The 27,739-nt window shown below is 42.9% G+C and overlaps 1 protein-coding gene across 3 annotated transcripts in view; it reads right to left on the bottom strand.

Annotated features, from left to right (window-relative positions):
- Window positions 1–27,739, bottom strand: part of SASH1 (SAM and SH3 domain containing 1) — a 568,634-nt gene that overhangs the window by 18,441 nt on the left and 522,454 nt on the right. For all 3 annotated transcript variants that reach the window (XM_030198038.1, XM_030198036.1, XM_030198037.1), the window contains 4 exons: window positions 26,488–26,697; window positions 24,812–24,962; window positions 21,923–22,036; window positions 101–1,140 (listed from right to left, as the gene is read on the bottom strand). In XM_030198038.1, the coding sequence (XP_030053898.1) occupies window positions 101–1,140; window positions 21,923–22,036; window positions 24,812–24,962; window positions 26,488–26,697 (1,515 nt within the window). The remainder of the gene's footprint in view (window positions 1–100; window positions 1,141–21,922; window positions 22,037–24,811; window positions 24,963–26,487; window positions 26,698–27,739) is intronic.

The raw sequence follows: 27,739 nt of genomic DNA, 5'->3' as shown, positions 1-27,739 counted from the left end.
AGTTAATATTTTCAGTCATCTAGCTAGAAATGCTGCTTTAAAATAAGCTTCTTAAAAACACCCCTGGTTTAGTCATGGAAGTAATGGCTTTCCTTCCTACCTTGTCCGAGTATGGCTCCTCTGTAAGATCAATCCCTTCAGATTGTAGCTTGTTTTCTATTAGCATTTCCTGATCCATCCCTCGGCTGCCTGTGGCTTTCTTTGCTGAGACTGGGCCCAGTTTCACCATGTGATGAGTGATGCTGGAAACCTTGGGGTGCTCAGACAATTGTGGGAGCTGCACGTTGGGCTCCTGCTCAGCAGGTGGGCTACAGGCGGGCACAAAGTGACAATCACTGGGCATCACTGGGCTAGTTGTTTTTACCGGCAGGCTGGGTGCTTCTGGATTTGAAAGAGTGCCACTTGAAGTCATAGGTGGGTGGTACAGGCCGTTGGCAAGGCGTGCTCTGCTCTTTTTGGCAGGGACAGGTGGTGGCTGAGAAGATAGTTTTGGCTGCATTTTTGCTACTGTTGGGCACCTCTGCTCCGTGTCCCCAGAAACTGGTGTTTTACTGGCACTCCTGGGTTCCCAGCTGCTGTCGTCATGGCTTTCCACAGTTGTTCTGCTTGTGCTTTGCGTAACTGAAGCCTCACAGTTCTTGGTCAAATACAGGGTATGAGTCTTTGCCCCTGAGCAGTCCAATTTGTGAACATCAGTGACAGCAGTCCGCTGGCTTTGTCCTGCATTAGCCTCTTCTGTAGCACCACTGCTCACAGGGCTTTTAGTCTTGATCACATCCTGGCATAGGATGCAGAGTTTCCCGCTGAGGTCCTGCCTCTCAGCATTGCATTCCCTTTGGAGGTCATCCAAGGAATGGGACCGGGGCCAGCTCTCCAGGGGCTGCGTGCTGTCCAGTGTCTCACAGCTCCGGCAGACTGTCGCTGGTAAGCTTTTGCGGTTCTTCTTCAAGCCCGGCACGGTAACAGGCTTGAGGTAGGTCTTTGGAAAGAGTTGCCTGGCTGACCTCTGCTTCTCTGCCTGCTGTAGCACTTCCACGGACTGGGTCAGGGGCAGTGTTGGATAATTTGTCGGCTGATCTTGACTGAAGCTGTGCTCTGTAGCTGGTGTTTTAGGCAAGGAACAGGCCCTTCGGGTCTTGCCTAGAATAAAAGAAAAAATACTGTATATAGGTTGTAAATGTATAGAATGGAATGTAGTATATTATCTAAGGTACATTCAATGTTGTGGTAGGGAGGTACTCAGACATGTCCTAAGAGGATATCAGCCATAATGAATATGCATGAGAGAGATCTGTGTGTGAGGGAGATGTATTCAGATCTATTTCAGCACACAAAAGAGCTGTAGAGTGGGTAATACTACTATTTGTCATTTTTATAGCATTGCTGGATATTTGCAGTGCTGATAAGTACTCGGGTACATATTGGGTTGCCATATTGGGTCAGACCAAAGCTAAGGTCCATGAAGCCCAGTTGTTTCCAACAGTGGCCTATCAAGGTCACAAGTACCTGGTAAGATTCCAATAGAGTAAAAACAAACTTTATGCTGCTTATCTTAGAAATATGCAGTGGATTTTCCCAAGTCCATCTTAATGGCTCATGGACTTTTCTTTTAGGAACTTGTCTAAACCTTTTTAAACCCTGCTAAGCTAACTGCTTTTACCACATTCTCTAGCAACAAATTCCAGAGTTTAATTACATAGTGAGTGAAGAAATATTTTCTCTGGTTTGTTGTAAATTTACTACTTAGTAGCTTCATTCTGTGTCTCCTAGTCCTAGTATTTTTGGAAAGAGTAAACAAGTGATTCAAGAATAAATTGGAATTCCAAATGTGTATAGCCATTTCCCCAATTCCAAATCTTGATGTCTCAAACTCAATAAACATGATAAACCATTCTTTTAATTTTGTTCTTTATCCCATCTGGTTACTCAGATGCCTACTGTCGTTTGACTGATTCTCAAATGACTTCCAAGAGCAAGGAAGCAACCAGGAAAACTAAAACCAGGGCAAGCTCTAAAAAACCCCCTAAAGCATTGGTTTCTTATACATATAGAGCAGACTTCAATGAACATCCCCTGAAATGTTTGTTTTATGTTCACGACATACTGCCTAATCTGAACTAGCAAGTGAAGGTGGTTTAAATAACAAAATTCAAAAAATTGGAAAGGAACTCCAGATACTACCCACAGCAAGAAAGCATGCATCTCAATAATAATAAATAAAACTATTGAACAAGCAACTGATTGCCCAAACCCTTCTGTGTTACCCAATCATCCCTCCTGCCACCCCCCAACCAGACAAGACCCTCATCAACACACTAATCAACACACTAATTCTGCCCTCTTGATCCTCCAAAAGCTCCCCCCCAACCTGAGTCAGCCTCCCTCCCCCATCCCAGTAAGCCCCCCCCTCAAAGCCTATCTGTTGATCCTTGGTGGTCCAGTGGGTGATTGGGGCAGGAGTGAACCTCACTTGCTTCTGCTTCTAGTGTCTCTGGCGTAAAACAGCTGACATGACCTCCAGCAATAGTCTTGTGGTACTTCTGCTAAATATTGCCATTTTGCTGAGGTACTTCTGGCTAGAGGTTGTAGTAGCCATTTTGCTAGGGGCATGAGTGAGTGGGGTTTGTTTTTGCACCTATCACTCACCAAACCACTGGGACATTGAGGGGTGGGGGTTGTGAAGAAAATGAGGTTGGGGGTGTATGGGTGTTTTGGTGAAGGGCTTGTCTGGTTGGTGGGTAGGGAGGGGAGAACAGTGGCAGGTACAGGCTGGTACCCGGAAGCTATGTAGGTAAAAGCAGTTAGCTTAGCAGGGTTTAAAATAGGTTTGGATAATTTCCTAAAAGAAAGGGAAAGGGAAATGGCACTTGATATACAGCCTTTCTGTGGTATTTTGCAACTACATTCAAAGTGGTTTACATATATACAGGTACTTATTTTGTACCTGGGGCAATGGAGGGTTAAGTGACTTGCCCACAGTCACAAGGAGCTGCAGTGGGAATCGAACCCAGTTCCCCAGGATCAAAGTCTGCTGCACTAACCACTAGGTAAAATCCACGGTTTATTTCTAGGATAAGCAGCTTAAAATCTATTTTACTGTTTTGGGATCTTGTGATCTAGATTGGCCACTGTTCGAAACAGGATACTGGGCTTGATGGACCTTCAGTATGTCCCAGTATGGTACTCCCCCTTGCCATATGGATATAGTGCAGTTTTAGACATCCAGATCCTGGCTTTGTAAAATCAGGATTTGGACATCCATGCAGTATGGACATCTAAAAGCCGATTTTCAGATGTTCAAACCAGGAATAGAGCTTCTAAAATAACCATCATTGTATCCTTTACAATATTTTATTTTCTATATTGACTAATATTCATCAAACATATGAACTCTGTATGTCATAAAATTTTCATCTGTATTTTGTTTCCAACATAGGGGCCCTTTCAGTAAAGGGCGCTGGAATTCATACTTCTTAACACAGGACTTCCCATACACTAAACCCAGATTCAGTGCAGCACTTTTTAAAACATTTTTCTTTTTTTGTTTTGCAAGCTGTGCATTAATGTTGCAATTAACAGAGATGGGTAGTAACAAAGTACTTGTACTTCGTTGCAGTACTTTTACTTGTAAAGAGTAACATTTTTTTTTGCTATACGTTTTACTTGTAACTTGTTACAAGTAAGCTGTACTTTTGCACTTAGTAACAAAGTACAAATTAAGTAGTTTAAACTATTTTCTATCCCTCTGCTTCTCCCCCTCTACAGGCTTTCCAAGGGATGTCAGACACGGCTTGCAGCTGATCGGGCACAAATTTCTGGACCCAAAAACAGCTGAGCTGGGACAGGAAGTTTCAGCCCAATCAGTTGCAGCCAGGGTCTGGTATCACCTGCAAACCCTAGTCCCCGCCCTCTATACTTGCCCAGAGAAGCTGTTGATTGGCTATTACTTTGTTGTTGTCAGGCTCAGCTGCCTCCCCAGCTTGAACCGCTCCTTCACTGCATGCAGGTCTTGCTCCTTCTCCCCTCCCATCCATCATAGCCTGCAGCACAGTCTTGCTCCCTCCCTCGTTTCACCTTTGTTGGGCTCGTGCTGATAAACTACCATGGGAGATGCATGGGACCCAGCTCTCTGCAGCAGCACTAGTGCTTCCTTCCCCAAACCTGCCTCCTCTGATGTAAACTTCCGAATCTGAAGCAGGAAGCACTAGTGGCACTGCAGAGAGCTGGGTCCCATGCGTACGCTTTGTAGCGCTATAAAAATGCTAAATAGTAGTAGTAGGGTCCTTCGTGTCTCCCATGGTAGTTTTTTAGCGCGGGCCCGGTGGAGGTGCATGGGGGAGAGAGAGAGAGAGAGAGAAATTAGACAAAACTGGATGGGTGGGGAGGGAGAGAGAGTGACAGAGAGAGATGGAGGCAGAGGCTATGGGCTAGGGGGAGAGAGAAATTGGGGAAGACTGGATAGGTAGGGAGGGATAGAGAAAGGAGGTAAGACTGGATGGGAGGGGAGGAGAGACAGAAAGAGAGAGTGATAGCGAGATTGGCTGATACTGGATAAAGGGGGGAGAGACAGAGGCTATGGGCTGGGGAGAGTAAGAAAAATTGGGAAAGACTGGATAGGTGGGGACATAGGAGTCAACTTTTCAAAATGATTGGGCATGCTAAACCCAATAGAAATTACTCCTCCCTAGAGACAGTCAAAGGGTTTGCTCAATATTGGGGGTGCCCACAGAGCTGGAACAGATCAGAGTTGGAGTTGGTTATAGTGGAAGAAGTGAAGAAGACAGAAGAAGAGAAACAAATGGCACATGGACAGGAGACCCTTGGAAAGTGAGTTAAAAGATGACAGGGAAGCAGTAACCAGAGACTGGGACCAACACAATTAGATAAATTAAGTGTCCAGATAGTAAAGGTAAAAAAATAAATAAATTTATTTTTAGTTTAGGATGAAGTAATGCAGTAGCCATGTTACTCCACTTTAAAAGTTAATAAATATAAAAGAAATAAAGAAAAACATCAGGTGACACATTTGTATTGGACTATATACATTTTTTGGCTAACTTTCGGAGACCAAAATCTACTTCTCCAGGTCAGGACAATGTACTGCTGTCATAGTATGCTTGTCCTGACTTACGGAAGGAGGTTTTTAACTCCAAAAACGAGTCAAAAAGGGTAATGTTAGTCCAATAAAAATGTATCACTTTATTTTCTGTTTTATTTGTTAATTTTTAATGTAGCAATTGGAATATTTGAAATGTACATCTGCTGTCTTTATATTTTGCATGGTACAAAGGGACGTGCCAATGTTTCTGTTTTCTTAGTTTTGCACTGTATGCAGAGTATAGCTTCTTGAGGATTCAGTTTAATATTTGTGTACGTATTTCTATTTTTAGTTTGTGGTTACTTATTCTATACTTCATGAGGCCTACCTCTGTTCATGTGTGAATAAGACCAGGTATTTTGTTAGCATCACATGCCCGTGAAGGACTAATATGTAGTTGTTTTATTTTCTAATAGGTGTAGTTTTAAGAGTTGTACCTTATTACTTTTGCTTTAGTATTTTTTTCAATAAGACTTTCTACTTTTGAAGCCAGTACTTTTGCTTTTTACTTAAGTACTTTTAAAAAGTAATGATCCCATCTCTGGCCATTAGTGCATGGTACCTACAAAATGTTAATGCAGGAGTACTTACTGCCTGATCAGCACGCTAGCTGAATAATGCTTCCATGCCCATTTCCTGCTCATTAAATGCCCCCTCCCAAAAATTTGCAGGTGCAAAAGGGGAAATTACTGCAAAATGCTTTAACACTTTTTGCAGTAAAGGGTCCTTTTACCCAGCTGTGGTAAAAAGGACCCTGCAGAAGTGCCGGTGGCCGTTTTTGCTGCGTGCCAGGGCCCTTTTTACAGCACCGGGTAAAAGGCCCAAAAAATTCACATGGCAATGCAGGGGGGAGCACCCACTGAGGTGGCAGTAAGGGCTTCCATAGTACCCCATGGGTAACCAAGCAGTGATTACTGCCGGGTAACCCCTTGCAGTATATATTAAAAAAAAAATACAGCAGTGCCTGAAGTGGCGCATGTTGCAGGTGGAACTACTGCTGGCGGCTGCATTGGGCCGGTGGTAGTTCCGGGTTGCCATAAATTTACATGCGGTATTTAGAATACACTTAGGCATAGTTCATGCGTCCATTTACGCCAACGAAAAGCTGGTGTAAATCCCTGCACGTAGATTTTGGAATGCCCACAAAATGCCCAATTCCACGCCCCTAAGCATGCCCCAGTAGAATTTAGGAGCAGTACATTACAGAATACGCTTAGCAATGTACGACTGTAAATTCTAATTTTTCCAATTAGTGCTTGTTATCGCTTGTTAAGAGCTGTTACAATTAATCTATGTGCATAGTAAGGTGTGCCATATGGTACTAGCCTAATTCCATAAAATGCACTAAAAATTGAGCGTGCAAATTTGGGTGTGTGCCCAGTTTTGCACACACAATTTAATTTAATGAGCTAATTAGTATTGATAATTGGCTTTTTAACAAGCAATTATTGGCACTACTTAGAATTCATTTAAATGTATGCACATAATTTTAGGTGTGAATCAAAAAAGGAGGCATTGAAGTGGAAGGGTCATGGGTGACTCGGGGGGGGGGGGGGTTCCTTTTTCGGTTACACGCTTAAGTATAAATTAAGTTGGTATACATGCGTAATTTAGATATTAGCATTTGCACCACAGTTCCATTGTTGTAAATGGTCATGTCTAAATGTAATCATGGTTCCCAGGTAAAAGCGCTAATCTATAAACCATGCCTAACTTCAAGGGGGGTCTTTTACAAACCTGCGTTAGCGTTTTTAGCTCGCAGTAAATAAGTACATAAGTAATGCCACACTGGGAAAAGACCAAGGGTCCATCGAGCCCAGCATCCTGTCCACCACAGCGGCCAATCCAGGCCAAGGGCACCTGGCAAGCTTCCCAAACGTACAAACATTCTATACATGTTATTCCTGGAATTGTGGATTTTTCCCAAGTCCATTTAGTAGTGGTTTATGGACCTGTCCTTTAGGAAACCATCTAACCCCTTTGTAAACTCTGCCAAGCTAACCGCCTTCACCACGTTCTCTGGCAACGAATTCCAGAGTTTAATTATGCATTGGGTGAAGAAAAAATTTCTCCGATTTGTTTTAAATTTACTACACTGTAGTTTCATCGCTGGTGGTAAACATTGAGACGCCTATCCTATGGGTGTCTCAGCATTTACTATCAGCTGATTTTTACCAAGCGCTAAAAACACTAGCGCAGCTTTGTAAAAGGCCCCCTAAGTGTGGTTTATAGAATAGCACAGAGCAGGGATTTAGTCTTTAGTGCATGTTAGGGCTTAATGCCCTATAGTAAAAGGAACCTATAATTGTTTATTATTATATTCCTGTCCCCCCACCAACAACTCCTTGAATAAACGTAGTAACAGATTGTTTTGACATACCATGAGGCATATTTTGAAAGCACTTAGACTTACAAAGTTACGTGTTGGGGCATTTTCGATATGACAACTAAGTCAGACTTTGGACGTTTTGCGCTAAACGTCCCAAATCTGAATAGGAAATATAGCCATTTTCGAAACAGCAAAATGTCTTTTGGGGGGGGGGGGGGGGGGGGAAATGGCCATATACAAAATGTTTTTGTGCTCTGTGCATTTATCCTTTTGGTCCATTTTTGGAAAAAAAAATGTCCAAGTGAAAAATGCACAAAATCAAGCCATTGGGATGTAGGAGGAGCCAGCATTCTTAGTAGACTGCCCACCCAGACATCCAAAGAGAGCAATGGGATACCCTATGGGTCACTGCTTTGGACAATATAAAAGCTCCCAGGTACACATCTCACTGTTACCCCCTTATACGGTATGGTGAACCCTCCAAAACCCACTGCCCCCAACTGTACACTACTAAAATAGACTTTATGGGTGAAGGGATCACCTATATGTGGGTACAGTAGATTTCTGGTGAGTGTGGGAGGGTTCTCACCTTCCACCACAAGTGTAACAGGTAGAGTGGGATATGGGCCCGGGTCCTCCTCGCTACAGTGCACTGCGCCCACCACTACACTATGCCAGAGAGCTGCTTGCTGCTTTACTAGAATTGGCTATAACATCTGAAGCTGTCATACAGGCTGGTATGTACTGTTTTTATTCACATCTTTGGGGGGTGGGAGGGGGTCAGTGACCACTGGGGGAGTAAGGGGGAGTCATGCGTTCATCTAGGGCACCGTTTTTTTTGTTACATTTGTACCCCACGCTTTCCCACTCATGGCAGGCTCAATGCGGCTTACATGGGGCAATGGAGGGTTAAGTGACTTGCCCAGAGTCACAAGGAGCTGCCTGTGCCTGAAGTGGGAATCGAACTCAGTTCCTCAGTTCCCCAGGACCAAAGTCCACCACCCTAACCACTAGGCCACTCCTCCACACCTTATTCATTCTAAAAACAGGTCTAGACCAAAACAGTGCCTGAAGTACACTGCACCCACTACAACTGCGCCAGGTGGGAGGGGGTAAGTGACCACTGGGGGAGTAAAGGGAGGTCATCCCCGATTCCCTCCGGTGGTCATCTGGTCAGTTGGGGCACCTTTTTGAGGCTTGGTCGTGAAAAAAAATGGACCAAGTAAAGTCGGCCAAGTGCTCATCAAGGACGCCCTTCTTTTTTCTATTATCGGCCGAGGATGACCATCTCCTAATCACGCCCCAGTCCCGCCTTAGCTACCCTGCTGACATGCCCCCGTGAACTTTGGTTGTCCTCGCAACGGAAAGCAGTCGAGGGTGTCAAAAAAAATCTGCTTTCGATTATGCCGATTTGGATGACCTTGCGAGAAGGACGCCCATCTGCCGATTTGTGTTGAAAGATGGGCGTCCTTCTCTTTCGAAAATAAGTGTGATAGACACCTATGGAACTTTGTAAGTCTAAGTGCTTTGAAAATGAGCCCCCGTGTCAGTTAATAAGTGTTTCTAGGATGTCACACTTTCACAATATGCTCCTGATGACTCTAGTGGCCCTGTTTACTGAGTCGCACTGTAGGCGTTCTAACTTTTTAGTGCGTGCTAATGCTAGGGACACCCATACATTCCTATGGGTGTCTTTAGCATTAGTGTGCGCTAATAAGTTAGCCTGATATTAATTGTTACTATTTTTTACAGACATATTTTAGTGTTATCCTATTCAGAAGGAATGGATCCTAAGGAGCTTAGCCGAGATTGGGTGACAGAGCCAGCCGGTGGCGGGAGGCGGGGATAGTGTTGGGCAGACTTATACGGTCTGTGCCAGAGCCAGTGGTGGGAGGCGGGGCTGGTGGTTGGGAGGTGGGGATAGTGCTGGACAGACTTATACGGTCTGTGCCCTGAAGAGGACAGGTACAAATCAAAGTAGGGTATACATAAAAAGTAGCACATATGAGTTTGTCTTGTTGGGCAGACTGGATGGACCATGCAGGTCTTTTTCTGCCGTCATTTACTATGTTACTATGTTATTCCTGACATCTGCTGCTTTACGTGAGGCACATTGTTTACCTCAATGTATTCCTGTGCAGCAATTCCCTCTATTTATTGTGTCTTTTTTAACCCCAGCATTATTTTTCGGCACAAATCAGTGTGTGGTGTGTAGATAGTGTGCATGGCTCTATTTTGTTGTTTTAAGATTTGTAATTGAATTATTTATTTGTTTGGATTTTTCTCACACCTTTTTCAGTAGTAGCTCAAGGTGAGTTACATTCTGGTACACTGGGGTATGTTCCTGAACCTGGAGGACTCACAATCTAATTTTGTACCTGAGGTAATGGAGGGATTTGAATTGGCCACTTCTGGATGTCAAGACTGGTGCTCTAACCACTAGGCCAGTCCTCCACTCCACTTGAAACTTATTGACCAACAATAGGTGGCGGGTGCCGGCAAAGAATTTAGAGATAAGTACCGGCTCCCTATAGTAGGTTGATAAGTTTCAAATGAAAGAGACTATATATATATATATATATATATATATATATATATATATATATATATATATATATATATATATATATATGAAAATGAAAATGAAAATGAAAAAAATAATTGATAAAGATAATAAGGAGGTCTTTTAAGGGCTTATGAGGAAACCACTCAGCTACTAGTCCAGTGCAAAAAAAAATAAGGACAGATTCTGAGCTTCTGCTGTCCTTTTTCCTCCATTTTTGAATTCTCTTATCAAAAAGTACTTAGTATTGTTTATACTTTATTGAATCATTTACCATTCTTTTTCATCATAGGATTTCATCTTAGCTAGAATCAGGCGTCCTTTAGGGGGACTGCAAGATGCTTTGTAGAGCATTTTCTTTGACAGTCTCTCTGACAATTTGTTGCCGTATAATATACACTTTGGGGGAAATTCTAAAAATGGTGCCGAACAAAAACCGTGCTCAGCGCTATCCTATACACGCTGCTCCAAGTTGGACGCTGTTTATAGAAGAGTTCGTACCTCCGCGATCCACACACAATTTAGTCATGAGCATTTACACCAGCCGAAAGCTGGTATAAATCTTGGTGTGTAACTTAGGCGCAGATCCCCCAAATTCCATAATACTGCGCGCATCTCTAGTGAAAGGCCTTGGCCCACCCTTGCCCCCTCCCATGGCCACACCCCTTTCCAGTTTCGTACATCTTTATAGAATAGCGCTTTGCAGGATGTGCACATAAATCTAAATTTTTGCCAATTAATGCCAGTAATTGTTGTTAGCATCCAATTATTAGCGCTACTGTTTAATTGGCTAATTAACCAATTGCATGCACAAATTGGGCATATGCCCAAATTTGCACATGCAATTTTGAGTACCATATATACAGTCTGGCCCCTTATGTTTTTAATGATCATGGATTACATAAGTAGTGCCATACTGGGAAAGACCAAAGGTCCATCTAGCCCAGCATCCTGTCACCGACAGTGGCCAATCCAGGTCAAGGGCACCTGGCACGCTCCCCAAACGTAAAAACATTCCAGACAAGTTATACCTAAAAATGCGGAATTTTTCCAAGTCCATTTAATAGCGGTCTATGGACTTGTCCTTTAGGAATCTATCTAACCCCTTTTTAAACTCCGTCAAGCTAACCGCCCGTACCACGTTCTCCGGCAACGAATTCCAGAGTCTAATTACACGTTGGGTGAAGAAAAATTTTCTCCGATTCGTTTTAAATTTACCACACTGTAGCTTCAACTCATGCCCTCTAGTCCTAGTATTTTTGGATAGCGTGAACAGTCGCTTCACATCCACCCGATCCATTCCACTCATTATTTTATACACTTCTATCATATCTCCCCTCAGCCGTCTCGTCTCCAAGCTGAAAAGCCCTAGCCTTCTCAGCCTCTCTTCATAGGAAAGTCGTCCCATCCCCACTATCATTTTCGTCGCCCTTCGCTGTACCTTTTCATAGCTAGGCGTGTTATTTGAACACAAGTGTTTATATATGTTTTAGTGATAGTATTGCAACAGTTGCGAATTGGCTTTATTCACGGTTTTGTGCCCACCTTTGAAGCTGGGTGTAGACGAGTGCACTTTAGCATTTTGATAATGTTTTCACAAAATTTTTTTTTTTAAAGCGGCACAGTCCAGCCGATATGCAAAGCCAGTTAACATGGCAGCCAACTGGTTAACTCGCTTGCATGTGGCTACCTGGTCCTTTTCAGCAGCACTTAACCAGTTAGTGCCGAAGTGGAAGTCAGCTACGTTGGGGGCATTTCAGGGTCAGAGTCTGGTTAGCTCCCAATATTCACAACTAAGCGGCCATGTTAAGTACATAAATAAGACCTCATAAATAGCTGCCCTATCTTTATGCGCTAACCCATGGCCGGTTAAGTCTAATTATTGACTTAACTGGGCGGATAGCCAGCTTAAAAAAAAAGAAAAAAAATGGAAATTCAGTGCCGAAGCCCATACAGGGCCCAACATTGAATTTCCGGTTTTAGCACCAGCGGTGCATATCAGATTATATTTTACTGTATGCACTCTGATCTAGACTGGGTTTCTTTCAAGTTTTAGCAAGTTTGGACTACAATGGTCCTCTGTAAATATGGCCCCGATATTCAGACTGTGGGAGATAGCCGGGCTGTCTCTTGTGGTCAGTGCTAAACCCGGATATTCAATGCCGATCCGTTTCTGGTGACCGGCATTGAATATCTGGTTTAACTTTGGTCGGTCTGACTTTAATCGGCCAAGCTGATATTCAGCGCTGGCCGGTTAAAGTCAGACTGACCAAAGTTATTCCACCTATTGTGGCCGCCAGTGGGTCTGGTTTTGAAAATTGGCAGATAGCCGCTTATATCGCCTGATATAACCGGCTATCTTTAAACTGCTAAATGGTGATATTCAGTGCTGGATCGCTGACTATCCAGCACTAAATATTGCCAGATAGACACCTAACTTGCCATTTTAGTGGCCATTTGCTTTTAAATATCGGGTGGTATGATTTTTCATTTCATACTTTATATTGGCACTTCCCAAATGGTCATTTGTATTTCAAATCTATATCCCACACTGTTAAGATCCTTGTGATAGTAACATAGTAGATGACGGCAGAGAAAGACCTGTACTTCACCTCTTGAAGGAAAGTGGTTCAATTTATAAAGATAAGAAAACAACACAGCAAAAACCGATTGTCCGTACACAATCGACAAAAAAAAGAAAAATAATTAATATAAAAAATTAACAGATTGTATACAGATATAGGGAGGGAGGAGGTGGTCACCTTGAGAATCTCACCGGTGAGTGAGTAAGTGATTATTCAGTGACGGTATATGAGATTTCCCCTCATAAAAACAAACAATTGATTGAAAAAATCTAGATAGATATGAAGCTTAAAAATTAATAACAGAAGCAGATGGCAAGTTAAGAAGTTAGTCTGATCCCAGACAGTTTCATCTACCTTTGAGTGACACACACCTGCAGTGATTAAGTAGATTGTAGTCGCATTGATTTGACAGATACAATAGCAACTAGGGCAGACATGCACGCGAATCCAAATTGTTGCCAATTAACTCCAATTATTGTTAACACTTTATGAATTAATTTATGCGTGCTTCTGCCCCAAATGCAAATTTGGGTGTGCAAATTTTGGCGAACAATGTAGAAACTTGGAATTAATATTTTGTAATTTGTTTTCCTTTATTTGTATGTTAATGATTTTTTATGATTTGTAATTTTATATGGTTTTACAGACGTCACCATACCCCTTTATGCAGGCAGTTGGCAAAATATGGCTGCGTCAGGTCACTGGTCATGTTTTGTTTATTGTACAATAAATTATTCTGCTTTGCCAAAGTGGTGTGCTGATTTCTCCTGCATTGACCTGGTTTTATACCAGCACGAATCATGCATAGTTTTTAAAAAAAAACTGCTCTTTTTTTGGCCAGTGATTAAGGGTTTATTCTGCTTAACTCCATGTAGTTTATTTCCATCTCCAAAATGATACCAAGTTAAAATTGCTGACTCCTACTTTAATTGGTGTCACAAACACATGTAGGGTTGTTAAATGGGGCTGGTACACATGGAAGCAGTGCCATATGCATGTGAAAGTACCAACATCTCCACACAGAAACTGCTGGGTGTGTGCTATCCATTTTTATCAATGTGTATGTATAAAATGGCTATCTCCTGCTTCTCATATTAGGAAATACTTGTGTATTCCTACATTGGCAGACCCCTTTTTACAATCCCACTGGAACTGAGGACATCCTGACCTGGGCTTCTCAATTCAGATCTCTATATTCTATACTCTATATTCTGAGTATTAATTTATTTTCAGCATTTATATACCACCTAGACCTAAGTGGTTTACAATTTCTTTACAGGCACTGGCACTGTCCCTAATGGGCTCACAATTTGAGTAGTATATTGTACCTGAGGTAATTAAACCTGGTTCCCCAGGATCTTAACCCACTGCTGACTGTTAGGCTCCAGCAGGAATCGAACCCAGTTCCCCAGATCTGCAGTCCACTGCACTAATCATTAGACCACTCCTCCATCAGTATGATCAGGCATGTAGCGACCTCACATACCTGAGCTGGCGAGGTCCCCAAGCCCTGCCAGCTGAAACTTTCCTCCACCCAAAACCTGGCAGTTGGTGGCGCTTTTCCTGGGTCGCTGCTGTGCAAAGCCCCCCACCCTCACACTGAGCATACATAGGAGAGTTCTGCCCCCAGAGGCATGGCTAGAGGGGGTGCAAAGGGAGCGACTGCTCCCATAAATGGATTAACAGTGAAACAGTGCCTATGCTGATTGGGCCTGCAGCCTATTTACAAAATGTCTGCTCCCCCTGACATCAAAACCTGGCTACACTTCTGCCCGTCCCCTGCACGTGCTTGGTTTTGCACATGCGCAGGAGCCAGGACTCCCTCATGTATGCTGTTTCACAAAAACCAAGCAAGTGTGTGTGTGGGGGGGGGGGGGGGGGGGGGGAAGATGGTGTGGTGGCGGCCCAAGAAAAGCACTGCTAACTGCCAGGCTTTGGATGGAGGAGGGCTTTGGATGGAGGAGGGCTTCCACTGGCAGGGCTTGGGGACTCTCAACAGCCAAAGCAGCAGACAGCGCCTCAATTTTGAGGGGACCCAAATCCATACTGGAGGGGCCCAGCCCCCATGGATATTTACATAGGGTTACCATTCGTCCGGATTTCCCCGGACAAGTCCTCTTTTTGAGGGCACCGTCGGGAGTCCGGGCGGATTTCAGCATTTCCTTGATTTGTCTGGGTTTCTTGGGTCATCACACAGTGTGATGACCCGAGAAACCCCGACAAATCAAGGAAATGCTGAAATCCGCCCCGGACTCCCGACGGTGCCCTCAAAAAGACACACACAATCCTCTGACGAGTCCGACCTCACCTAACTCCTCCTCTGATGCACGCATGGCGGTGTGGGGCCGACGCAGGCAGGCTAGAGGCAGCGTCTGTGCTTGTGCGTGCCAGCCAGCGCCTGCCTGCTGATCAGCATCAGCTGATGTGATGATCCTGCACGCTGCACGCAGGCGCAGCGGCTTACTGCTACTGCAGCCTGCCGCCTTCTCTTCAGCTGCCGCCATAATAACTGAGTCAACATCGAAGAGCACGAGGCTGCAGCGTCTGGACAGTCTGGTCTTCTAGTCTTGTGCCCCTTGCTTGCTGCCCTTAGCCGCCGCCATAACAGTGAGGTAAGAAGATTAATACTTTTCCCAATACCTGAGATTTCTTCAGCTGCATCTAGGACCACTGAACCTGTTGTCCTTCTAGAGTCACCTGTCTCTCAGTAGGGGACTAGCCTGCATCTTATTTACAGTCAGATCCCTCCAATTCTCTGCTCTTAAGCTTTCTAGGGCTTTCTAAGGGCAAGGCTGATCCTCCCTCTCCCTCACTTCCAGTCAAGGGGGACCTCTGCTTTTTCCTGTTGTACTTTCTTTTCCTACTATACTCAGCAGGTTATCTCCCCAGTGGCTCCTGGCTGCCTCCTTCCCAGGTCTTGTGTGGGGTACAAGTACTTTGCTACAATTGCAAAGGATGATTCTGTATGGATACACAAGTAAATTGCAGGCTGCATAATAATAGAATGTAAAGTAAAAAGGAAGTAGCAAGGAAGGAAGAGTAGGTGATGTGTCAGCAGAGTGGCAGGAAGACTGACAGAGACAGTAGGATTATGCCTTGTACCAAAGTCATCACTGGGGGGGGGGGGGGATAGGGGACGGGGGGGGGGCATGACATATGTCCTCTTTTTCAGAGGACACAATATGGTAACCCTATATTTACAGGAGGAGCAGAGACCTCCAGGCCTGACCGTTGAATCTTAGTGACAACCTCTGTTTGCAATGCTCACCCACTAGTACAAGGTAACAGATTTTATACCCCCTCTCACTGCACAGTTGGTATCATGGGAAAGGGACATATTTATGAAAAATTCTCTTGTTAATGTTGTTGTTTATCACAGTAGTGACACCTTGTAAAGTTTTCACAGCTTTTGGCTGGTTTGTGGTGTAAAACAGCCTTTATACACTGCCAGCTGACATTTATTTACTCTTGTGGTCAGAGCCAGCCTTAGCACTTGTGAGGTCCTGTGCAGACCAGATTGGTGTCCCACGCACAGTTCAGCATCTCCTCCTCCCACAATCCCCCGTCTAATGTAAAATTTGTCTCTCCCCGTCTTTAGATGTCGCTGGCAGCAACAGCGGCAGCAATTAACATACACTACCTGCCTTTCCGCTGACTCTTTCTACCCCTGCGGAAACTGGAAGTTCCATCACAGGGGGCGGCATGGGTCAGAGGAAAGGCTCTGGAGCAGACCTCAGGCAGCGTATGTCAAGAGCTGCCTCTGTCGGCGGCACCAAAAGAGAGAGACAAATTTTAAGGTAGACAGGACATTCTGAACCCTGTCAGAGAGGAGGGGTAGAGAAGCAGAGGGAAAAATGGCGATAGGCAGAGAACAACGGCAGCAGCTAAGAAATATGGGAGTGCAGAGCCCTTTGCGGCCATCCCTGTCGCCTCTGCTTAAGGCCAGCCCTGCCTGTGATTTCTCTTTACTTAGTTTTACCATGGTCCCACAGTTGTCAACAAATGTGAGTGGAGGAGGAGCCTAAAAGTTACATCAGAGGGCTGAGAACCAGGAGAGCTCAGTTCAAATCCAACTGTGGCTCGTGACCTTGGGTAAATCACTTAACCCTCCATTGCCCACTGGGTACAAACTTAAATTGCAAGCCCAGTAGGGACAGGGAAAATACCTACTGTACCTGAATGTAACTTGCTTTGGAAAAAGGAGTGAGCTAAATGCATAAATAATAATAATAAAAATAAATATCAGATGTACCACAGTGCCCTCTTAACTTAAAAAGCATCTGATAGTGCAGAGAGTTTGTTGAAGAGTACTTTGCTGGACAGCAGCACCTGACACCAGACAGTTTTTTCAGCGGAAGGTGCACACAACTTTAGTGAGGCAAGCAGCGAAAGCATTAGCCATTCTGCACAGCAAGACAAAGCAAAACGGGCTAGAAAGCGGAGAATCACACCACAATGGAGACAAACATTTTTATTGCAATGAAGCATATTGTCAAACTGTAAACCTCCGATGTGATTTAAGTCAAATAGTACATCCCTGTACTACAGTTAATTCCTTTATCTATAGAACAGAAATCACATACGACATGTATATGTACACAGCCTATATTTACATATATTGTTTTCCAGTAACAAAATAATAAAAAAAACCCTTTAATGTTTTTAGCTTAAAGGACAATTCTGCTACAGCATCTGCAAACTGAAATTAAATTACAAAAAGAATCAAATCTTTTTTCACACCTTTTTGTAAGTGTGTTTTCAACAAGGAACATGTACACATTTTGAATTCTGTTCTACAACCTGGTGCAAAAAAAGCACTTAACAGGTGTCTATTGTCACAGAAAAGCCGTTCCATCAGCCAGTGATAATTTGGGCTTTAGGTACAGGATTATAAGTTTGCACCCAGGCCAACTTTCTGGCTTTTTCAGCCTCCCTTCCCCGCACACAATTTGGCTGCTTTTCTGTCAAAACAGGCTAGTAAGAAAGTCTCCCAAAATCTGGAGTGGTGTTTGGATCATGGCAGTGGCATATTTATTCAAGGTGAGTGTGTTGTTTACGCACCCTCTGTCAGACCTGCCCCCCCCCCCCCCCCCGCCTTAAAATCATCTCTGCTCCAGTCTTTGGCCAGGCAGTGACACTTATAGGCTGCTTGCAGCCTGCACCAAGACGTTCTCCCTGAATTGTCCCACCCCAACTGATGCAACTTCCTGTTCTGTGAAGGGCGGGACGATTCAAAGAGAATGTCTTGGTGCAGGCCACATGTAGCCTATGAGTGCCACTGGCAATGCCTAGGTGAAGACTGGCGCAGAGGTAATTTTAAGGTACCAGGGTCATGGTGAAAGAATGTGGGAGATGGGCAGGGAGACATACCCCCTGTTAAAAATTCCTGGTTACACCACTGGATCATGGTAACATATGGTATGTAATGTAGCTACTCAGACAACAGAAACGCTACTTGTCAGAGTGAGCTCTGTTCTATACAGTCACTGGGTGTGTGGTAATCCTGGAGTCCTCCCTGGCTAGTCCAGGTTTTGGCGTATCTGCAGAGATTCTGCATGTGGGGAATGCAATGAAGGCAGCGCCCGCAGATTTCTCTTATATCCTGAAGGATACTACAGAAGCGGCTGAAGAAACATCGCCTGTGCAGGCTGGGGCCGCCCTATGCGAGCTAGCTTATCACCACACTACACCGGAAGGGGCAGAGACAGGGGTACATTCAGTAAATTGTGCACAAAGTTAGACGCAGGGAAGATCCGCGTGGAACGACCTGTACAGAATACTGGCTTAGCGCACATCTCGCGCCTAACTCTGTCAAAAGCTGGTGTAAATGCTGGTGCTTAAGTAAATCAACTTAACGTGACCTTACAGTTTGGGAGTGGGGACTGTTCGTCAATATCTCAATATTATGTCCCAAACATCCAACTTTAACTGACACAGTTCAGTCTCTGACATCTTTTCATCTTTTCATTTTTGTAAGAGCAGACTATGAGCAAACCTCTACCCTGATGAAGAATCTCGAAACTCGGCCTGGTTAAAAGCTCATACAATTTAAAAAGTTTATAGAAAAAAATATACCGGGTGGATCTATTAAGATATATACAGCGCCATGGTTAATGGGACGCTGTGCCCAAATGGGAGCTGCTGATGAAATAATCTGATGATCCCTGAAAAAATCTAAAAAAAATTGAATAATGTTATTGTATGAATATTTAGAGAATAACGAATGTCAGAGACTGAACTGTGTCAGTTAAAGTTGGATGTTTGGTGCTTAAGTAAAGGCAGTTGGGTGTGTAAATGACACTATTCTAGAACACTGCACCTAAGCCACTGAACTGTCCTTGCCCCTCACATGGCCACACCCCTTTGGAGTTGCGTGAAAGAGGAGTTAGGTGTTCAGTTTACAGAACGTGGTGTATATCAGTTATGTGTGCAGCTGCTAATTAGTGCCAATTAGTGCTTGTTAAAAACAATTATTAGTCTGTATCTCCAATTAAGTGGCAATTTAGCGCCAGTTAGCTAATTCTGGGGGCCTTTTACAAAGCTGTGGTAACATTTTTAGCTTGCAGTAAAAATCAGCTAGAGGTAAACACTGAGACGCCCAGGTGTCTCAGCATTTACCGCAAGCCGATTTTTACCACGAGCTAAAAATGCTAGCGCGGCTTTGTAAAAGACCTCCTCTGTTATGCGCATGAGTGACTCTACACGCCTGACTTTAGATGCCCTGTGTAGAATTTGGAGGACAATGGCTGGTTTTGATCTGATTTCTGGATTTCACTTTCTGGCTTCTAGTTCCATAACCAGTGGATGTTGCTTTCAGGAGCTGCAACAGCAGATGGAACCAGAACAGCAAACTGGGGGAAGGGGGGAAATTACCTATTTAGCTGAGCGAAATTTTGCCTGCATAGTAATTTAAACAATTACTAAAATTGGGGATTTGCTGATCAATGCCTTTCATTTTAATTCTTTCTTTGAAAATGTTTTCTAGAGCATGATGTCCCCACTCGCAAAGCAGGAGAAGAGTACAAGGAACACTTTAAAAAAATCCCTTCCTTACAATAAGCTGTGGTACGTTTGTGAGATGGCGAGTTTATTGGCAATCCTCAGGCATACCTCAAGCATCTGGGAAAAGATCTGGGCCCCACTTTCAGCGAATTGCACTTATAGTTGAGGACATTACGCCTTAAACAGTTGATATATGTGAGGATAGTTCTACTTGCTATTTTAGTGCACCATGGGGAGGGGGTAATATTGAGGTTGGAGGGTTTGAGAAGCGGGGGAGGTTGGAATAATGGAGGGAGGAGGGGGAAAAAGGGGGTAGGTAAAATGTTTAAAACGTTTACTGTGATGATTTGGAAAGTGAAATGCGTATTTCTTCTACATACCTGTGAAGTTTTTATGTGTTTGGAATTCTTTTTTATACTTTTAATTTTGTATTTTGCTAATTGATGGTTCAATAAAATAACTTTTGGAAAAAAAGAAACCCTTCCCTTTAAAGAGCATTTAAAGTAAGGGAGCCATTTTCAGACTGTCCATTTTGCCACAAAGTCTGCAGGTTTGTGTTACCTGTGGGACTTCTGCAAACTTTCACTTTGAAACTCTTGCTTTTTTCCCAGGCACTTTTTCCATGGAAAACAACATGCGCAGAGTTAAACGATGCAATCGACATGCGATACTGCACCCATCCCCAGAAACAACCTACTTCCAATGCAACTAAAGGGATACACAAATTGGCACAATGCTCACGCCTTCAACCACAGCGAGAAGGGTCCAATCTTTTCGCAGCTGATTTATGCACATGCTTTGAAAATGGCCCCCTTATTTGTGTGCATTAAAAAAAAATTGTTCCTTTCTTTACACCCCACTTCCCCTTACTGGTTTCATGATGCATTGCTGTATTTGTTAACATTGTGCTGGGGTGTGTGCGCAACACTTCTTGGGAGCTCAATCAAACCAGGTGTATTTTGGGCAAGGTTTGTCTTTTTTTTTTTCTTGCACAGGGTTGTGATTCTGGCTTAGCTGTCAGTGCTCTTTATTGCTGGAAGCACAACAGATGGCCTGGTAAGAGCGCAAGCAGCAACTAACTAGAAAACAAAATGGAGCCCCATCAAAACTCCCCGCTATCTCCTTTTCTGTGAAGTTTACAAGTGTATCTGCTTATATTGTTAAATTTCACTGGCTGCCAGTAAGTAAGCATATTTTGTTTAAAGCAGCTTGTTTCTTACATCAAATTCTACATGGCTCAGCATCCGAACTTCTTAGAAATCTTGTCTCTTTTCCGGTAGGCAGATTTTCCTCTCGACTGAGTAATAAGCTCATTCTCTGTCCTCTATCTATTAGAAATATACGTTTCCATAGTGTAGCTAAGATTATATTTTCAGAATTAGGTGTTTCACTTTGGAATTCTTTTCCTTTTCTTATCAGGATGGAATAACGTTTAAATTTTGCAAAAAGATTAAAACTTTTCAGTTTAATAAGTAATATTTATGTTAATTTTCCTTCTTGTTGCTTTCTTAATTTTGACACTCTTTATTTTTTTGCATATTATGATATGTAATGGTTGAGTATTTTAAAAGTATTCTGTTGTATTTTCTTTTGGTATAATCTTTATTTGTGCACCGCTTTGAACCCATTATGGGGAACTAGTGCTTAACAAGCATCATATTGATATTGATATTGAAAAGGAGGCACCTTTACAGGGAAAGAGAGACAGAGAGACTTCAAATGGAACAAAAAAGTCATTCTTTGGTTTCTCTGTGTGCTGGAACAGGATGCCGTGGTATTTAAGAAATGTATTTTGCTCACTCACACATTCCTTTGCTTATCTTGAGAGACTGTGAAAGTTCTGGACAGCGCAAACAAATTTAAGGCTAAGGGACATTGCTCATGGCTGGCAATCTGAGGAAACCACCACATCCATCCACACGCTCAAACCTTCTAGAATCCTTCACAAAAAACAGTGAGAACATGCCACAAGACATTTTCCGAAAACAAGATGGGCACACTTTTTGTTCACCAATGATTTTCCTTCAACTTAAAAAATAATAATAATAATAAACTTGCTCATTTGGTTGGTAATTAGAAAAAAAAGCCACTCCCCTCAACATTTCCTAAAAGTAATGCATGTACTTAGAATCCTATCTGCCTATTCCAGCTGTAAAAATACAGGAAAGAACCAAAAGTGCATGAGGCAATGGAAGAGAAGAGAGAAGCATGCAGTCAAATGGTTGCAAGAAAGCCAAGCGTGAAGAGACTCCTTTTTTTAGCTGAAGCACGAGAGCGGGAAGGATGCAAACTGTCTGGAGAAAGCACAGCACGTGCATGTCAGAAGGCTTCCACGCCATCATTACCATTCCCCAGGTTTTCAGTGCTTTCGTAGCAGCCTGAATCGCGTGGTGAGCATCCGCTCAGACCCTGGCCATCAAGGAGCAGTTTCTCTTGGGACCCGGAGTGGTCGCTGTTACCTGGGCAAGAGCAGAGGTAGAATACAAAGGTGAAGAATGAGTCTGAGAAACATAAAACGACCGCCCTCCACCCCTCCCTAAATGTTTGGGGTTTTTTTTTAATTCAAAGTTTTTTATTGTAATTTCAAATACAAAGAAAAGAAAAACTCCAAAACTTGCTGGGACACAGTGAAAGAGAAAATACCCCCTCTCCGCAATCTTTACAAAATGTTTAACTACATATAGCTTAAACATCTGAACAACTACAAAAATGTGACCGTCTCTAGGAAAAGGTGACTAAAGTCTCAGATCCAAAATGTTGAGAATTGCCAGTTTTTCGTATCATGGGTCCATAAACAGTCTGCAAAAGTTACACGTTTGAACTTCTGTAACTGTTTAATGATTTCACATAAAAAGATGGGGTTTGGACTTTTGTATTTACAAATTGTTTGCTCTAACACATTTCATTAAAACCTCATGTTTTTGTTTCTGGAGACCTCAGTCACCTTTTCCCAGAGATGATCACAAATGATCGACAGGTGCCCAAACAGACTGAATGAGAAAACACTGCTCTTTGCATTCCGAGATCAGAATTTTAAAAAGAGCAGAACCAGCTACACAATGGAGGCAGAGTTCTCTCACCCACCTCTGGCTCTCTGTTGTTTAAAATGAGGACAGCGATGCAGTATCATTTGATTTCCATTTGAAATAAGCCACTTTCTAGGGATGTGCACAGTCCCAAAAACTGTGGTTTGTTTTCCACATTTTTCCTGATTTTCCAGTGCTTTTTCAGTTTGTTTTATGCATTTGTTTTAGTGCATGCATTGTATGCGAGTTATGTGTGGTAATTCATAAGTGTCTGTGCATACAATTAAGTTTCTGTACACCAAAATTTGTAAGGTGTGATGGATTGTAGCTTTCTTTCTGTTTTTCAGTATAATATTGTAAACCACGTGGCTGTATTCTTGTCCAAGGTTTAAACACGGTAATAAACTAAACCCACTCAGTGATGAAAAATTATGGGGTAAATATTCAAAGCATATTGAACAACCAGATATGACTTCTGGCTGTTTAGATCACTTGTCCAGGGCTAACCGGGCATTTTCTGCTGCACTTAACTAGACAGTGCTGAAAATGGCAAGTTAGCGCCTAAGCTGGAACCAGCTACTTTATGGGTGTACTGGGGGCGGAGACTATTGCAACTTGTTGCTCACAGGTCTCCCACTTAGCCATCTCTCTCCTCTTCAATCTGTTCAAAATTCTGCTGCACGACTAATATTCCGTCAGTGTCGTTATGCTCATATTAACCCTCTCCTCAAGTCACTTCACTGGCTTCCTATCTGTTTCTGCATACAGTTCAAACTCCTCTTATTGACCTATAAGTGCATTCACTGTGCAGCTCCTCAGTACCTCTCCACTCTCATCTCTCCCTACATTCCTCCCCAGGAACTCCCGTTCACTGGGTAAAACTCTCTTATTTGCACCCTTCTCCTCCACTGCTAACTCCAGACTCCGTTCCTTTTATCTTGCTGCACCTTATGCCTGGAATAGACTTCCTGAGCCGGTACGTCAAGCTCCATCTCTGGCCGTCTTCAAATCTAAGCTAAAAGCCCACCTTTTTGATGCTGCTTTTAACTCCTAACTCTTGTTCACTTGTTCAGAACCCTTATTTTATCATCCTCACTTTAATATTCCCTTATCTCTTGTTTGTCCTGTTTGTCTGTCCTAATTAGATTGTAAGCTCTGTTGAGCAGGGACTGTCTCTTTATGTTCAAGTGTACAGCGCTGCATACGTCTAGTAGCGCTATAGAAATGATAAGTAGTAGTAGTAGTAAATACCTATTCAGCACTTAAGCAACTAGGATAACCCCTATCTTTATGCAGTTCACCACTGCCACTTAAGTGCTGAATATCACACTTAAACAGCTATGTTTTCACTGCCTGCATATACCCAGAGATTCAGTGCCTGAGACCAGACATGACCCAGCATTGAATTTCTGGGGATAACGCCGGTGGCGATCATCAAAACGCTGAGCACCATCGGCTTTCTACCCCTACACACCTATTTTCTTCTCTTTATGCATGGGGATAAGGACAAAGGGAAATCCACGGGAATCTGAGGTGTTGGTGATAAAACAGTCATTAATACCGCAGGGATTGGAGGGGACAGATCCAAAGTGCATGGGAACAGAAGGGGATGGATCAGAAATGAATGGGGATGGGAGAGGGTGGGGACCAGATTATGTCCCAGTGCACACCTCGACTCAGAAACTTGAACACCAATATCTCAGCTTGAAACTCCTGATACCAGCACATCATCAGAACATTCTTTTGCAGTTGTAGGACGAACCATCGAGGAAAGCAGAATGGACCTGAGCTCTGGTTCTGTAGATGGTTTATTATTTTTATATAGTTGGAAGCGATTGTTTTTTCGCAGTCCCCAGTTGACTGGGGATGGGGATGGAAAAAGAGTTGACTGGGGATGGGGAGGAGATGGTACTGATATGATGGGGAGTGTATGGAAAAGAATTGACTGGGGATGGGGGACCAAATTATGTCCCTGTGCACATCTCTATCTGCTTGCACTTGCTTAGATTATCCTGGACCAAACAAGGGCCCTCATTCACTTAAGCCTCACTGAAAGAAGCAGATCCTGTTTCATTATGCTTGGATACCATATAATGACCCAAGAAGTAATTCTGCTCTTTGTTCGTGATCAATAGGACATTAGAATCCACAACAAAAAAGAAATCCCTTCTCCCTTTTTAGCATGCTGGACAGGAAACCCAGACTTACTGTCATATTCGTGCAGGAGCTCTACAGCAGTGAGAAGGACAGCCCGGTGCTCGGGATCCTGAATGTTCAGCTCATCCAGGTCTTCCTCCTCCAGCAGCTTGAAGGTGTCCAGGTCTTCATAACCGTTAAAGAGAAAGGTGGGCATGTGCTCCTGTGAAGGAATGAAGGACAACTAAGAAACTGTGCAAAAAAAACTCCCTCATTCTATCTCAAGATCCCAATTGCAAAGAAAGCAATTCACATTTCATCATCTGCAATCAAGCTTACAATTAGCAAAATCATTACAACCCTCCCCAAAACCTGCAAGAGTCTGTTGCAAAGCAGAGAAATCTCCTATGGCCTGTTTTCAGCTGGTTTCTGAATTTACACAAATACTTCTGCATTATGTAAATAGAACGTTCCAGGTTGTGACATCTAAATGAATAAATTACATAACACTGACTTTCTGAACTGTTATTGTTTGCTTAAAGCTGCTACAGAATGTCTCCAATTCTCACTGTAGTTAATAGGCCCTTATTAAATTACTGCGCTTGCAGGTGATGCTCTGGCACTAATAAAGTTTGTTTACAGTGATAAAATGTTGCAGTTCTGCTTGTTCCCAGGAATCAGTTTTCCCAGGTCTTCCTAATAATCAGCTGTGCGGCAGCTGTGTACAATTTGACCGCCAACCCAGAAACAGATCCCATCGCTGACTGCAACCCAACACCCTCTATTCTTTCTTTTAGAGCAGTATTTCTCAGGTCTCTCCTGGAGGCCTTTCCAGACAACCACAATGAATATGCATGAGGTAGATGTGAATACAATTGTTCCTGAAGCAGATTTCGCAATCCCTAGGGAGTGAAGATGAGCCCAGAGCTGTTCTTAAGTGACAATAAGTAACTGGCAAAAGGAATCTGTCTGAAACAGCATTGAAAAGAAATGCATTCTGCTACAGGAGAGGGCTACAGAATTTGACCTATATGTAAAAAAAACCTGGAATTGCGAAAGTCAGAAGGATGCTTGGGTGTGTAGGGACAGGAATGGCCAGAAGGAAAAAGGAGCTGATAATGCCTCTGTTATTTTCTCTCTTCTCCATTTTTATTGTATTATCAGAGGCTTTTTGCTTCTTTTTTATAAACAGTTTTTGTAATCCACACTAAATGGCAAGATGAAGACTAGAAGTCCCTCATATTGTACTTTATTGTATTTAGTGTACAGTGCCAAAAATAAACCCCCAAAAGGCAACGATCTGCTTGCTAAAGTAGATGAAGACTAAAAAAGCAGACTTGTTAAAAAATATATAAAAAGTAGTATAATGAAACAAAACCCAGAGGTAGGAGTTAAAACAATGCCCGACGTGGCCACGTTTCGCCCTCAGACTGCGTCAGGGGTAAAACTAAAAAAGAGGGGTTATGGAAATGCACGCCTTAAAAATAAAATATATTAGAACCTCTATGCTTGTTTCACTGCTCAGCATCCAACACTCCTTAATGCGGACACTGTCATGCATATTCATTATCTCCCCCCCCCCCCCCCCCAGATTCCAGTCTCAGTCCCACGGTGCAGAGTGGAAGAAGAAGATTCTCCAACCGAGTGTTCAACTGTCAGATTCCACAAAAATTTGGACACAATTCACAGATGATAACTAATTACTCAATGGGTATCTCTCCACATTTACAAAATGAAGATGAACAAACCTTCAAATTAATCCTGTCCAAAAGGTCTTCAACAGATTTTGGCTTTGGGGGTCTTCCTTTCCTTCGTCTTCTTGAGGACCGTTTAGGTTTTTCCTCCACGTCACTCAATACATCCACATAGATAAATTTGAAAGTGCCAACTTTGTTATTTAACAAGCCCATCCAGGTACCCATGGGGGGTTTGCTGATTATGTCAATTATGTCTCCTTTCTGCAAATCAAATACTAAGAATTATTCACTACCACAGCATCTTGAGATCTCAAGTAAAGATGCAAGAAACACACTCATTATAGTGATAAGAAGTCAAAGGGGTGACAAGCAAGATATTTAAGTTAATAACAAATTTATAGCCAGCCTTTTAATTTGACTGAATATACAAGGCAGATTACATCATACAATATCAGTAGTCATAAATAACCAACTTCAAATTATTAAATACATAATTCCAAAACTAAAAATATCAAAACATTATATAGCAGCAATGCAGTATGCAACGTTTCATGAATCACTTAATAAAGAATTAGGACTGCTATGAACAGCAAAATCTAGCAGCAAGTGGTTTAAAGAAAATACATTTAACACTCATCTTGAAAGAGTATTTCCAGGAAGCTTTTGTAAAATGAGGTAACCTCAAGCCAGGTGACATCAAAAATGTTTAACTACAGTTCTTTAAAATCCCACTAAATCCAATGGCAGATATCCCGGCCTTAACAAAAACGTCCAGCTTTCAGGCTGTAGAAACTTGAAATTCAGATCCTCTGCCTACCAACTTATTGATGCTAGGTATTTATAAAGAATTTTTGTGCTTGAGCTGCCTATTCATCACTACAGAGTCCTTTTACTAAACTGAATTAAGTGGAGGGTGAATAGTGGAGTGTCACAGGGATCTGTACCAGGACTGGTGCTATTTAACATATTTATAAATGATCTGGAAGTTGGAACAAGTGAGGTGATTACATTTGCAGATGACACAAAACTATTCAAAGCCGTCAAAACACAAGCAGACTGTGAAATATTGCAGGAAGACCGTAGCAAACTGGAAGACTGGGCATCCAAATGGCAGATGAAATTTAATGTGGACAAATGTAAAGTGATGCACATTGGGAAGAATAATCCGAATCATAGTTACCTGACGCTAGGGTCAACCTTGGGGGATCAGCACCCAAGAAAAAGATCTAGGTGTCATGGTAGATAATACACTGAAATCTTCTGCTCAGTGTGCGGTGGCGGCCAAAAAAGCAAACAGGGTGCT

Source organism: Microcaecilia unicolor, chromosome 3 (genome assembly GCF_901765095.1).
Source record: "Microcaecilia unicolor chromosome 3, aMicUni1.1, whole genome shotgun sequence".
NCBI lineage: Eukaryota > Metazoa > Chordata > Amphibia > Gymnophiona > Siphonopidae > Microcaecilia > Microcaecilia unicolor.
The sequence above is the reverse complement of the archived record's forward strand: the minus strand, read 5'-3'. Positions and strand labels throughout refer to the sequence as shown.